Below are 14,628 nucleotides of genomic sequence, written 5' to 3' on the forward strand. Positions count from 1 at the left end.
TCAATATGGGGGTAGCTGAAATCCCCCATTATTATTGAGTTTTTTATTTTAATAGCCTCCTTAGTTTCCTTGAGCATTTCACAGACACTATCACCATCCTAGTCAGGTGGTTGGTAATATATCCCTACTGCTATATTCTTATTATTAGAGCTTGGAATTACTATCCATATAGATTCTATGGTACAGTTTGGTTCATTTAAGATTTTTTAAGTATTTATTTGATTCTATGCTTTCTTTCACATACAGTGCCACTCCCCCATCAGCATGACCTGTTCTGTCCTTCCGATATATTTTGTACCCTGGTATTACTGTGTCCCATTGATTATCTTCATTCCACCAAGTTTCTGTGATGCCTATTATATCAATATCCTCATTTAATAAGAGATACTCTAGTTCACCCATCTTATTATTTAGACTTCTAGCATTGGTATATAAGCACTTTAAAAACTTGGCAGACTGCTAAAAAGTGACATTACATGATGTAATTGAATGGGACTTTTTTTCATTTGACTGTTTCTCATCAGATCCTACCTGTATTTTATCATATACCATCCTCTCCTCACTAGGACATAGAGAATCGCCATTAATAGATCCTCCCCTAAGAGACGTCTCTGTACGAATGATATGCCCACATCTTGAATACAGCATGCAAAATGTGGTCTCCCTGTCTCAAAAAAGATATAATGGAATTGGAAAAGAGTCAGAAAAGGGCAACAAAAATTATCAGGGGTATGGAACGGCTTCTGCATGAGGAGAAATAAATAAAAGACTGGGACTTTTCAGCTTGGAAAAGAGCTGACTAAGGGGGGATATGATAGAGGTCTATAAAATCATGCTTGGTGTGGAGCAAATAAATAAGCAAATGTCATTTACTCCTTGTGATAATACACAAACTAGGGGTCACCAAATGAAATTAATAGGCAGCAGGTTTAAAACAAATAAACGGAAGTATTTAGTCACACAACGAACAGTCAACCTGTGGAACTCTTTGCCAGAGGATGTTGTGAAGGCCAAGAGTATAACAGGGTTCAAAAAGGAACTAGACAAGTTATGGAGGATAGGTCCATCAATGGCTATTAGGCAGGATGGGTAGGGATGGTGTCCCTAGCCTCTGTTTGGCAGAAGCTGGGAATGAGTGACAGGGAATGGATCACTTGATGATTACCTGTTCTGTTCATTCCCTCTGGGGCACCTGGCATTGGCCATTGTCGGAAGACACGATATTGGGCTAGATGGACCTTTGGTCTGACCTAGTATGGCCGTTCTTATGAGCTAGTCTTTTGCTTATTACCTAGCCACAGTTACATATCAACTACAAATCTAGATGAGAACTACAACTACCTAAATGGCCAATAACTGCTACCAACATTTATCTTCCTGTTTAAAAAAAAAAAGAAGAAATTAAGCTTTATTAATGCAGAGTTAAGTAATGGACAGATGCTACCTACATCTGCCCTACACTCAAACACTGTGTCTGGGAAGTAGGCTGAGTACTACGCCTGTACATTTAACAACCATTTCATACCCTTTTACAAACCCTTCAATACTTACACACAGGATACCGCCTAAACCTATACTTTCCCCCTACCCATATTAAATCCACAGGGTGCCCTCATATTGCACCTCACTACTGACAACATTCATAGCAAGAAGACTCCAGTGCCCTGCTATTGACACAACCTATACAATTATGTATCAAAATGATCCAGACTGGAACTTCAAGATACACATGCACCTCTTTCCTTTGATCACACACAGGAATTCCGACCAAGATGTCCTCGTATTGCAAAATACACACACTACCAACCTGCCCCACCTACTGATTCCATGATTCAGTAAATCTACCGTAAAATCCTGAAAGCAGCTAGAGCACATGCAGATAATTTCCAGTGGCTACTGTCAGCTCCAGGAAGCAGAATTAAGATTGTGTGTGTGTATACACCTCAACTCTGTACTCCTGGTTTTCAGAAATTTGAGTTTTGCTGAACACACTGTTCTGGAAGGGCATGAGCTACCACCAGGTAACCTTAACTCTCTGTTAATGTTTTTTGCCATTTATAGGTACGTTTGCCCTTCTCCAGTCCTCTGAGATGTCACCATGCTTCTATGAGTTCTCAAAGATAATCGCTATTGGTTCCCCAAGTCCTCTGGTGCGACTTCATCAAGCCCTGCTGATTTGAATACACCCCAGGGTACGTCTACACTGCAATGTAAGCTGAGGCTCAGACTCAGTTTAAGCCCAAATCCCCCTTCTGTCCACACAAAAAATCGGCCTGATTCAGATCAGTAAGCCCTCACCACCCAGGCTCTAGAATCCAAACAGGTTGGGTCCAAGCCTGAGAGCCACTCTGACTTAGGTAAAAACTCTACTGTTTTGCAGCGGGGGTGCAGCTTGGGTTTGGATCCCTAGACTCGTGTCCTGAAAATTCACGAATGTTATCCCACAAACCTATGGGCCGGTGTTTCTTGACCTTTCTATCCCAAGACTAGTTAATCAACTCCCAGGTAAAGGAAGCAATGCTCCTGGTTCAAGTACAGCTATTTAGTACTTAACCTTTCCAGTTTATTCTGACTGCTAAACTGGAAACAGAGTGAACGGTCTCCTGCATTAGATATAGCCAGAGAGTAGTTGCCCTTTGCCAAGAGCACTGCTACCTGGTCACAAGACAGAGTCAGATACTGTTAAATCTCTAGTGCGAGGTGAGCAAGATGTTTGACTTCAGTAAGAGTGCCAGAAATGACAATGTGCACTGTCATAAATATAAAGGGACGGGTAAACACCTTTGAAATCCCTCCTGGCCAGAGGAAAAACCCTTTCACCCGTAAAGGGTTAAGAAGCTAGGATAACCTCGCTGGCACCTGACCACAATGACCAATGAGGAGATAAGATACTTTCAAAGCTGGAGGGCGGAGGGAGAAATAAAGGGTCTGGGTCTGTCTGTCTATGTGAGGCTTTTGCCGGATACAGAACAGGAATGGAGTCTTAGAACTTAGTAAGTAATCTAGCTAGATATGCGTTAGATTATGATTTCTTTAAATGGCTGAGAAAATAAACTGTGCTGAATAGAATGGATATTCCTGTTTTTGTCTTTTTGTAACTTAACGTTTTGCCTAGAGGGATTCTCTAGGTTTTGAATCGAATTACCCCGTAAGGTATTTACCATCCTGATTTTACAGAGGTGATTCTTTTTACCTTTTCTTCTATTAAAATTCTTCTTTTAAGAAACTGAATGTTTTTTTCACTGTTCTTAAGATCCAAGGGTTTGGTTGGGTCTGTGGTCACCTTTGCAAATTGGTGAGGTTTTTTTTTTTTTAACCAAACCTTCCCCAGGAAGGGGGGTGCAAGGTTTTGGTGAGGATTTTGGGGGGAAAGACGTTTCCAAATGGCTCTTTCCTAATAAAAAACCTGGTTAGCCATTTGGTGGTGGCAGCGAAAGTCCAAGGGCAAAAGGTAAAATAGTTTGTACCTTGGGGAAGTTTTAACCTAAGCTGGTAAAAGTAAGCTTAGATGGTTTTCATGCAGGTCCCCACACCTGTACCCTAGAGTTCAGAGTGGGGAAGGAACCTTGACATGGTGGCAGAGCGGTGGGATTAACTTGAAATCATTTTGAGATCAATTTGAGATTTTTTGAACCAGAAACAGATTTTAAAAGGGAATTTTTTTTTTCCTTTGGGCTGCTGAAAAACAGGGTTTTGGCTTAAAGCAGCTAGTTTTTTTTCTGCTTTGGGGCCAGAGCAGAGACAAAAGGGAATTGTCTTTTGTGAGCTGGAGTTTTCTCTACCTAAAGGCAGGGTAGTTAACCTCCTGCAGGGAAATTCACCAGTCTTCACAGACTGAAGAAGATTTTTTTTAAAATTTTTTTTAACCTAAGAACAACTAGAGGGATTTTCTGCCTATTTGCCTGGAGACAAAGATGTTAGGGTGGTGGGGGGTTTTTGAATTTGTTTTTGTTTTTGGTTTTTTGTTGGTGTTTTTTTTTCGATTTTTCCGTAGGCTGACAATCACTATCAGAGAATATAGGCATATTACAGCACAGCAAAATTTTACAAGCCAAGTTTTTTTTTTGTTTGTTTTATTTCTAACTCTCGGGTGTAAAGTTAGTTAAAAACAGAGAGGTAAAGATGACAGAAACCAAGACACAACACAAATTGGAGTTAGCCAGACTGGAGGCAGCGAAAGAGGCAGAAAAAGCCCTAGAAGCTGCCCACAGAAGAGAAATGGAGGCAAAGGACAAAGAAATGGAGGCAGCGAAAGAGGCAGAAAAAGCCCTAGAAGTTGCCCACAGAAGAGAAATGGAGGCAAAGGACAAAGAAATGGAGGCAGCGAAAGAGGCAGAAAAAAAACCAAGAGGCTGCCCACAGAAGAGCAATGGAGGCAAAGGAAAAAAGAAATGGAGGCAAGGGCCAAAGAACTGGAGGAAAATGAAAGAGAGAGGAAGCATGCACTGGAGATGGAGAAGGCAAAGGCTCAGCAGAATATACCAACAAACTCTAGCAATCCTTCTCCAGGTACCACTTTCCATCCCAGAAAGTTCCCCACCTACAAGGTAGGCAATGATACCGAGGCCTTCTTAGAAAACTTCGAAAGGGCCTGCCTTGGGTACAGCATCTCTACAGACCAATACATGGTAGAGCTGAGGCCGCAGCTCACTGGATCCTTAGCTGAGGTGGCGGCTGAAATGCCTAAGGAACACATGAACCAGTATGAACGGTTTAAAGCCAAGGCAAGAGTCAGAACGGGGCTAACACCCAAGCATTCCCATCAGCGATTCAGAGCCCTAAGATGGAAACCAGACGTGTCATTTACCCGACATGCCTACCACATTGTGAAACATTGGGATGCCTGGATATCAGGAGCAAGTGTTAAATCTCCAGAAGATTTGCACTTCCTAATGCAAATGGAGCAATTCTTAGAGGGTGTTACTGAAGAAATAGAAAGATGCATCCTAGATGGGAAGCCCAAAACTGTAATTGTGGCGGGGGAGATTGGAGCCAAATGGGTGGAGGTGGCAGAAAAGAAAAAAACTGGTTGCAGTTGGAGCAGATACCAGAAGGGACAACCTCAGACCATCCCCTACTACCGGGGGCTGCCCAAGGCCCCAACTACCTCCCAAGGAACCCTCCAGCCACCTTATCGTCCCGCCACACCGTTCTCCAGTAACCCACCTCGCCCCAGTGACCCGTCAGCTGGACGATGTTTTAAATGTAACGAGCCGGGGCATGTAAAGGCCAACTGCCCCAACAGATTACAGTTCATTGCATCGGAATCACACTAGAGGTCCTCAGGCCCAGATACCTCCCAGATACCCTTGGAGCGGAGGGAAACTTTGAGTGTGGGCAGGAAGAAGGTCACCGTGTGGAGGGACACCGGAGCACAAGTGTCAGCTATCCATGTTTCCTTAGTGGACCCCAATTTAATCAACCCAGAGATCCAAGTGAAGATTCAACCCTTCAAGTCCAACTCTTTCAATTTGCCTACAGGCAAGTTGCCTGTCCAGTACAAGGGCTGGTCAGAAACGTGGACTTTTGCAGTCTATGATGATTATCCCATCCCCATGCTGTTGGGGAAAGACTTGGCCAGTCATGTGAAGCGAGCCAAGAGGGTGGGAATGGTCACCCGCAGCCAGGCTAAACAAGCAGTCATGCCTAGCTCTATTCAGGAAACTTCTACCAGGACCCGGTCAGAGGTGATGGATACGAACCCCAGGCCAAATGTCTGCAACAGCAGTAGTGGATCCAGTCACAGAGACCCAGACAGAGTCAGTCCCAGAACCGGAACCGGCGGAACAACCAGCACCAGACCCATTGCCAGCACTGAATCCAGTACTTGCAACCCCAACACCAGAGGGCCCCACCAAACCTGAACCGGCAGCAGCCAATAATCCTACACAAGAGGCTCAGTCGGAGCCTGAACCCCAACATAGTGCACCAGCGGAGAGCAGTTCACGGTCAACGGAAACAGCCCCATCCCCTACATTGTTTCCAGAGGGACCAAGCATAGGTCCACAGTCCAATGAGGAACTGATGTCTCCAGCATCAAGGGAACAGTTCCAGACTGAACAGGAAATAGATGAAAGCCTCCAGAGAGCTTGGACGGCAGCACGGAGCAACCCACTGCCTCTCAGCTCTTCTAATCCATCCAAGTTTGTTGTAGAAAGAGGACTTTTATACAAGGAAACTTTTTCTGGTGGACACCACGAAGACTGGCATCCTCAGAGACAGTTGGTAGTTCCAACTAAGTACCGGGTTCAGCTCTTGAGTTTAGCCCACGATCATCCTAGTGGCCATGCTGGGATGAACAGGACCAAAGACCGGTTGGGGAGGTCATTCCACTGGGAGGGAACGGGCAAGGATGTTTCTACCCTTGTCCGGTCTTGTGAGGTATGCCAAAAAGTGGGAAAACTCCAAGACCAGGTCAAAGCCCCTCTCCAGCCACTCCCCATCATTGAAGTTCCATTTCAGCGAGTAGCTGTGGATATTCTGGGTCATTTTCCGAAAAAGACACCCAGAGGAAAGCAGTACATACTGACGTTCATGGATTTTGCCACCCGATGGCTGGAAGCAGTAGCTCTAAGCAACACCAGGGCTAAAAGTGTGTGCCAGGCACTAGCAGATATTTTTGCCAGGGGAGGTTGGCCTTCCGACATCCTCACAGATGCAGGTACTAATTTCCTGGCAGGAACTATGGAAAGCCTCTGGGAAGCTCATGGGGTAAATTATTTGGTTGCCACTCCTTACCACCATCAAACAAATGGCATGGTGGAGAAGTTTAATGGAACTTTGGGGGCCATGATACGTAAATTCTTAAATGAGCATTCCAATGGGACTTAGTGTTGCAGCAGTTGCTCTTTGCCTCAGAGCTGTACCACATCCTAATTTAGGGTTTTCACCATTTGAACTTGTATATGGCCATGAGGTAAAGGGGCCGTTACAGTTGGTGAAGCAGCAATGGAGGCATTTACACCTTCTCCAGGAACTAACATTCTGGACTTTGTAACCAACCTACAAAACACCCTCCGAACCTCTCTAGCCCTTGCTAAAGAAAACCTACAGGATGCTCAAAAAGAGCAAAAAGCCTGGTATGATAAACATGCCAGACAGCGTTCCTTCAAAGCAGGAGACCAGATCACGGTCTTACAGGCGCTCCAGGCCCATAAAATGGAAGCGTCGTGGAAAGGGCTATTCATGGTCCAGGAGTGCCTGGGAGCTGTTCATTATCTCATAGCATTCCCCACCTCCAACTGAAAGCTTAAGGTATACCATATTAATTCTCTAAAGCCCTTTTATTCCAGAGAATTAAAGGTTTGTCAGTTTATAGCCCAGGGAGGAGATGACGCTGAGTGGCCTGAAGGTGTCTGCTATGAAGGGAAAAGTGCTGGTGGCGTGGAAGAGGTGAACCTCTCCATGACCCTTAGGCATATGCAGCGACAGCAGATCCAAGAGCTGTGCACTAGCTATGCGCCAACGTTCTCAGCCACCCCAGGACTGACTGAATGGGCATACCACTCCATTGACACAGGTAATGCTCACCCAATTAAAGTCCAACCTTACCAGGTGTCTTCTCAAGCTAAAAGTGCTATAGAACGGGAGATCCAGGATATGTTACAGATGGGTGTAATTTGCCCCTCTGGCAGTGCATGGGCATCTCCAGTGGTTCTAGTTCCCAAACCAGATGGGGGAATACGTTTTTGCATGGACTACCGTAAGCTAAATGCTGTAACTCACCCAGACAACTATCCAATGCCACGCACAGATGAACTATTAGAGAAACTGAGACTGGCCCAGTTCATCTCTACCTTAGACTTAACCAAGGGGTACTGGCAGGTACCGCTAGATGAATCCGCCAAGGAAAGGTCAGCCTTCACCACACGTCGGGCTGTATGAATTCAATGTGCTCCCTTTCGGGCTGCAGAATGCACCTGCCACCTTCCAAAGACTTGTAGATGGTCTCTTAGCGGGATTAGGAGAATATGAAGTTGCCTACCTTGACGATGTGGCCATATTTTCAGATTCCTGGGCAGAACACCTAGAACATCTACAAAAAGGCTTTGAGAGCATAAGGGAGGCAGGACTAACTGTTAAGGCTAAGAAGTGTCAAATAGGCCTAAACAGAGTGACTTACCTTGGACACCAGGTGGGTCAAGGAACTATCAACCCCCTATAGGCCAAAGTGGATGCTATCCAAAAGTGGCCTGTCCCAAAGTCAAAGAAACAGGTTCAATCCTTCTTAGGCTTGGTCGGTTATTACAGGCGATTTGTACTGCGATACAGCTAAATACCCACGGACAGACCTAACCAAAAAGAAAAAGCCAAATGCCGTCCAGTGGACCGAAGAGTGTCAGAAGGCCTTTAACCAGCTTAAAGCGACACTCATGTCTGACCCTGTACTAAGGGCCCCAGACTTTGACAAACCGTTCCTAGTAACCACAGATGCGTCCAAGCTTGGTGTGGGAGCAGTTTTAATGCAGGAAGGACCGGATCAAGAATTCCACCCTGTAGTGTTTCTCAGAAAAAAACTGTCTGGGAGGGAAAGCAACTGGTCAGTCAGTGAAAAAGAATGTTACACCATTGTCTATGCTCTGGAAAAGCTACGCCCATATGATTGTGGACGGCGTTTCCACCTGCAAGCCGACCATGCTGCGCTACAGTGGCTTCATACCGCCACGGGAAATAAAAAAAAAAAAAAAAAAAAAAAAAAAAACTTATTCAATGGAGTTTAACTCTTCAAGATTTTGATTTCGACATCCAACACAACTCAGGAGCTTCTAACAAAGTGGCTGATGCACTCTCCGTGAAAGTTTCCCAGAATCAACTGGTTAAAATCGTCCTTGAGATGTGGAAAATATTGTTAGTCTTTATATTCTTAGTAGTATATTTAGAGGTGCATGCGTCTTATTAACTCTATTTTTTCCTAGAGCTCCAGGAAGAAATCCCAGTCAGCGTTTCACCCTAGCTGTGATTTGGGGGCCGTGTCATAAATATAAAGGGAAGAGTAAACACCTTTAAAATCACTCCTGGCCAGAGGAAAAATCCTTTCAAAGGATTTTTAAAGGGTTTTTGTAAAGGGTTAAGAAGCTAGGATAACCTTGCTGGCACCTGACCACAATGACCAATGAGGAGATAAGATACTTTCAAAGCTGGAGAGAGGGAGAAACAAAGGATCTGTCTGTCTGTGTGATGCTTTTGCCGAGGACAGAACAGGAATGGAGTCTTAGAACTTAGTAAGTAATCTAGCTAGATATGCGTTAGATTATGATTTCTTTAAATGGCTGAGAAAATAAACTGTGCTGAATAGAATGGATATTCCTGTTTTTGTCTTTTTGTAACTTAACGTTTTGCCTAGAGGGATTCTCTAGGTTTTGAATCGAATTACCCCGTAAGGTATTTACCATCCTGATTTTACAGAGGTGATTCTTTTTACCTTTTCTTCTATTAAAATTCTTCTTTTAAGAAACTGAATGTTTTTTTCACTGTTCTTAAGATCCAAGGGTTTGGTTGGGTCTGTGGTCACCTTTGCAAATTGGTGAGGTTTTTTACCAAACCTTCCCCAGGAAGGGGGGGTGCAAGGTTTTGGTGAGGACTTTGTGGGGGGGGGGGGGAGGAAGATGTTTCCAAACAGCTCTTTCCTAATTAAAAAAACCCAGTTAGCCGTTTGGTGGTGGCAGCAAAAGTCCAAGGGCAAAAGGTAAAATAGTTTGTACCTTGGGGAAGTTTTAACTAAGCTAGTAAAAGTAAGCTTAGGAGGTTTTCATCCAGGTCTCCACATCTGTACCCTAGAGTTCACAGTGGGGAAGGAACCCTGACATGCACCAAGAAATAATTAAAGAAGCTGTTAGTGTTGGGGATTCAACAGACTAATGACCAATGCAGAGAGTGGATCAAGCAGCTCAAGATGGACTATCAGAAACCCAGAGATGAGAACCACACCTCTGGGAACTCCTCATTATCCTGTCTCTTTTAAGAGGATTTTGACCAAGTGCCGGGAACCGTGACAAGCACTGGGCCACCAGTGGTTTATAATACAATATAAAATTTATAAGAAGGGATGGCAACCTTCTAACTTCTAATGTAAGACAGCACTGGGGTGGGGGGAAGAGGGTAGGGGACCAGCAATTGCCAAAACTTGCTTGTGAAGTGACTCTGGTGATCACGACAGTCCCTGAGGAGGCTTTGCCACCAGATCACCTACAAGCACTTCCTGCATCCATACTCAGAAGAGCTGTTTGATGACCCCCCAGAGGAGTAGCCCACTACAAAACCAGAAACAGAAGAAAGTAGCAGCACTGGAGTCTGACAAGTTTTCACTTTCATGTCTATTACTGATATAGGAAAAAGAGGGATTTCCAGCTGATGATCCAATGCAATTATTGGATTGCAATGCAAGCCACGGGCAGCAGTGTTTATCCACTAATAAACTAATGCATGCCAGCACCTCAGCATCTCCCATTCCCACCACATGGAATTCAAAATGGATACCAGGAAGTGCTAACAACAGTTAAATGAACATACTCTCACACTATTACAAAGATGTGTTGTGCTAAAAGAAAGACTTTACATTGCCTTCCCTGACAGTACGTCGCACTATACAAAAGCAGCCATGCCAGAGGGTACCGAATTGCCTGTAAATGGATTTGGAGGGAGGGAACCGGGGGGGAAAGAGAGGAGGGAATAATCCGTAGGTGATGAATTAACTGTTCAAATACACCAGGGGGTTGTATGAAGTCCAGAAACGTGGTGGGGATAGGGAAGTGCTTTTCGGTTCTTTGTTACAGAAATATGCCCGGGGGGGGCGGGGGGGGAGATTAGGTGATACATGCCATATTATGAGTCCTAGCAATCACTGTGTTGCGTATACAGTCCACATATTGCCAGATTAGCCGTTTGTATTGTCAGAGGCCGTTTGCACGTCATCCATAAACAAATGTAGTCCATGCAGTTTATATTGTAAACCACAGCTGCATAAAGGTAACACATGAATGCAGAGAGCTTTCAGCAGCCTATAGGGAGACAATAATCCCTGTGGAAACTAGCGCTGCATCCTGCTGATTTCCCCAGGTGCCGATAGCTGCAAACTTTTCCAGTAGTAAGAACAGGAGTACCTGTGGCACCTTAGAGACTAACAAATTTATTAGAGCATAAGCTTTCATGGGCTACAGCCCACTTCATCGGATGCATAGAATGGAACATATAGTAAGAAGATATACAGATACACATACAGGTAAGTTAGAAGTTGCCATACAAACTATGAGAGGCTAATTAGTTAAGATGAGCTATTATCTGCAGGAGGAAAAAAAACTTTTGTAGTGATAATCAAGATGGCCCATTTAGACAGTTGACAAGAAGGTGTAAGGATACTTAACTTAGGGAAACAGATTCAATATGTGTAATGACCCAGCCACTCCCAGTCTCTATTCAAACCAAAGTTAATGGTATCTAATTTGCATATTAATCCAAGCTCAGGAGTTTCTCATTGAAGTCTATTTTTGAAGCTTTTCTATTTCAAAATTGCCACCCTTAAATCTTTTACTGAGTGGCCAAAGGGGTTGAAGTGTTCTCCTACCAGTTTTTGAATGTTATGATTCCTGTCAGATTTGTGTCCATTTATTCTTTTGCGTAGAGACTGTCCGGTTTGGCCAATGTACATGGCAGAGGGGCATTGCTGGCACATGATGGCATATATCACATTGGTAGATGTGCAGGTGAGCGAGCCCCTGATGGCATGGCTAATGTGATTAAGTCCTATGATGATATGATAGTAGGAACTCAACACATCTGGCTTGCCACCAGTAACTTGGAACAGAATATCCCTTTGCCATTCAGGAATCTCCCGAAATGTTATGTCCTCCTAAACGCCTAAAAGGATAAAAAAAAACCATAGGTAGCAAACTATGGAAAATGGCACTCGCCCCCCCAAGGTTAAAGTGGACTGCAATTTTTAACAAAAATTCACTAAATGAATTTTGTAAATTTCACCTTACCATTATGTGTGAAGGTTTTACGCTCTAAAGTGGTGCTTAACTCTACGTGGTGTACAAACAGCATTTGGAAACTAAAAAACTGTTGGTCTCAGATACACTGAAGCACAAAATATCATGTTTTGGCCTTGAGATCCTAAAGAAATTTCTGCTGATGATACAATAAAACTTTTCTGAAATACTGAGACAGTGTACTGTTTCATTTCTATTTTCAGGCCCTTCTACCTCTGCAGGCCAACCACAATCAAGCAGGAGCCTGGCAGGGCGGAATCGCGCTGTCATGATGCAGTAAAACATTGTGAAGAGCACAGCAAGCCACAATAATGCAGACAGCATTGTAACACTTACATCCAAACGGTTCTGTAAACAGCACCAGCAAGATTTTAATTGGCCAAATGCACATTCAGCCACCATTCTGTACCTATTGAGAGTGTAATTAAACCTTCCTTTGCCAGGGCTTCTGAAATCAGGTACAATCTCCTAACACAAGGGTGGGGTCTCCTAGAATAAAAGTGGGGACAGTTACTCCATTTATGACAATGTCATTTGATGAGAATAGCATCCCAGTATGTCCATGCTATGTCCCAGTATGTCCATGAAGGAAAACTACCAATCAGCTGAAAAGTCTGTCATCATGCACTTTTCTAGCAGTCCATGTTGGCATCCATGAACCCCATTCTCTCAAAACCAGAAATTACGGCAAGGATATTTTTTATGCTTGCCAGGTTTGAGTAAATCACAGGCCTCGTTGCCTCTGAAACCACCACCACCACCACAACCATCCCACTCAAATTGCCAACACTAATCTAGTTGGCAGTGGACTTGTAGAAGTCAGAAGTACCCAGCTTCCAGATGGTTATACAACCAGCTTCTGGACCAGCATGGCCACCCTCTCTCACATTGGAGGTTCATGAAAAGCTGCTCACAAACCTCCAGAAACATCACTTTCTTCATGCAAAACTTCTGGAGCCACAGCTGATCATCCCAGGTCCACATGACGATACAATCCCACCAGTCTGTACTTGTGATCCTGCTCAGGAAGCACTGATCTACACAGAGGACATCAGCAGCTATACTGAGAGTTGTGAGCAGCATTAGCCAGTTAGCATTTCATTCTTCTCCGCTGAGAGGTGCCTTCAGTAGGTCAGAAAATGCCATGAAAACATCCACCAGCATCTCACTGATGCTCTGCCCGTTTCCTGAAATGGGAACGAAAGAACAAGCAGAACAAGTTCTTCAAATGGTGCCTCATCTATGTTGTTGGCTCTGGTTGCTGAGAGCATGAAGACCCAAAAGGTGGCTTGGCTGGATGTGTTGGTGGGCTGAAACAACTTCCAGTATGGTTCTGAAGGATGGATAGTCAAGTTTTCCCACAATGCACAAGGAACCAAGGACTAGAGCAGCTACAGCTATGGAGAGAACTAGGAAGCCTGAGATATAGGCTGGTTTGACTCAAATCTGCATAGTGCAGAGTGGATGCGGGAGAGCAGGTGTGAGACCCAGGCCCAAAAATTGTAAACCCAGGGTCATTAATCAGTGTGGATACTCAAGTGCAGACTTATGAATACCAAATCTCCGGACTCAAATCCAAAAGACCCTTGGCTTACATTGCAGCGTAGACATCCCCTAACTTAGCTAAATATTCTTTAACCTGTTCTTTCCCTATTCTAGCCTATGTTCCTTCCCCCTTGTTGCTAATATTATACGTGTTAAGAATCTGGTCACACACAACCCTTTTAGTTAAGACCAACAAAAAAGGCATTAACAATTTAATCTCCTAGCCTCAAAATAAAGCATAAGGCATCCCTGACCATCTAGCCTTAACCATTTATTGCAGTGTTCAGAGGCAGCCGCTCTGGCTGTTCACAATGTTCTGAAAGTCTCTGCACCTCTGCCAATCAGTGAGGTTCTCTCCCATTGAAAAAGTTATCCCATTAGGCAGATATTGCTCAGCAGACTCCAGCCTTGTTATCAGACACCAGCATATCCCTTTCAGCCTTCTGAATACACATTCCACTGTTATTCTCCAGCTACTCAGGGTATAGTTGAACAGCCCCTTTCTCTATCCAAATGTGCAGTTAAAGGCTTCATACACGAGGGAAGCCAAGGGTAATCTAGGTCTCCCAGAAGGACCCTGGGAATCATACCACCATTAACATCCAAAGTAGTTCTGGGAGGACACATGTTTTCATTAAAGAAAACAGTTCTGAGTTTCTAAAGATCCTAGCAACATGGATCTTTCCAGACCACCTCACATCAATATTGGCAAACCTTCCACGGTGATCAACCAGTCATCAACCATATCTGAAGCACCATTCAGATATACCCATTTCTGTTTATGAACTCTAGTGTGGGAGGCAAAAGAATATGCACAAGGGTCTCATCAATGGCCCCAATATAATTCAGGAACCCCAACCATGCAAATCCATCAACAATCTTCTGTGCACTACCAAGAGTTATCACCTGGGGGATCAGCACTTTAATGCACTGAACATCTCCATGACAACAGCTGTAACAGCACCAAACTGATTAGCTACTGACCAACTGGGAGATAGTTAGCTTCGAGATGGTGATGGCCACACACATATCCAAGATAAGAGGAACTCTCATGTTCATACTCTACTGCAGCAGCTCAGGGGTCAGTACCATTCTG

The 14,628-nt window shown here is 44.2% G+C and overlaps 1 protein-coding gene across 8 annotated transcripts in view; it reads right to left on the reverse strand.

The window, feature by feature from the left end:
• Nucleotides 1-14,628, reverse strand: part of USP12 (ubiquitin specific peptidase 12) — a 119,336-nt gene that overhangs the window by 69,189 nt on the left and 35,519 nt on the right. For 3 of the 8 annotated variants that reach the window (XM_043504325.1, XM_043504328.1, XM_043504326.1), the window contains exon 2: nucleotides 12,324-13,174. The exons of the other annotated variants lie outside the window; for them this stretch is intronic. In XM_043504325.1, coding sequence (XP_043360260.1) covers nucleotides 12,324-12,389 — 66 coding nt within the window. In that variant the 5' untranslated portion in view covers nucleotides 12,390-13,174. The remainder of the gene's footprint in view (nucleotides 1-12,323; nucleotides 13,175-14,628) is intronic. 8 annotated transcript variants of the gene reach the window in all.

This window comes from Dermochelys coriacea, chromosome 1, assembly GCF_009764565.3.
Source record: "Dermochelys coriacea isolate rDerCor1 chromosome 1, rDerCor1.pri.v4, whole genome shotgun sequence".
NCBI classification, from domain to species: Eukaryota; Metazoa; Chordata; order Testudines; family Dermochelyidae; genus Dermochelys; species Dermochelys coriacea.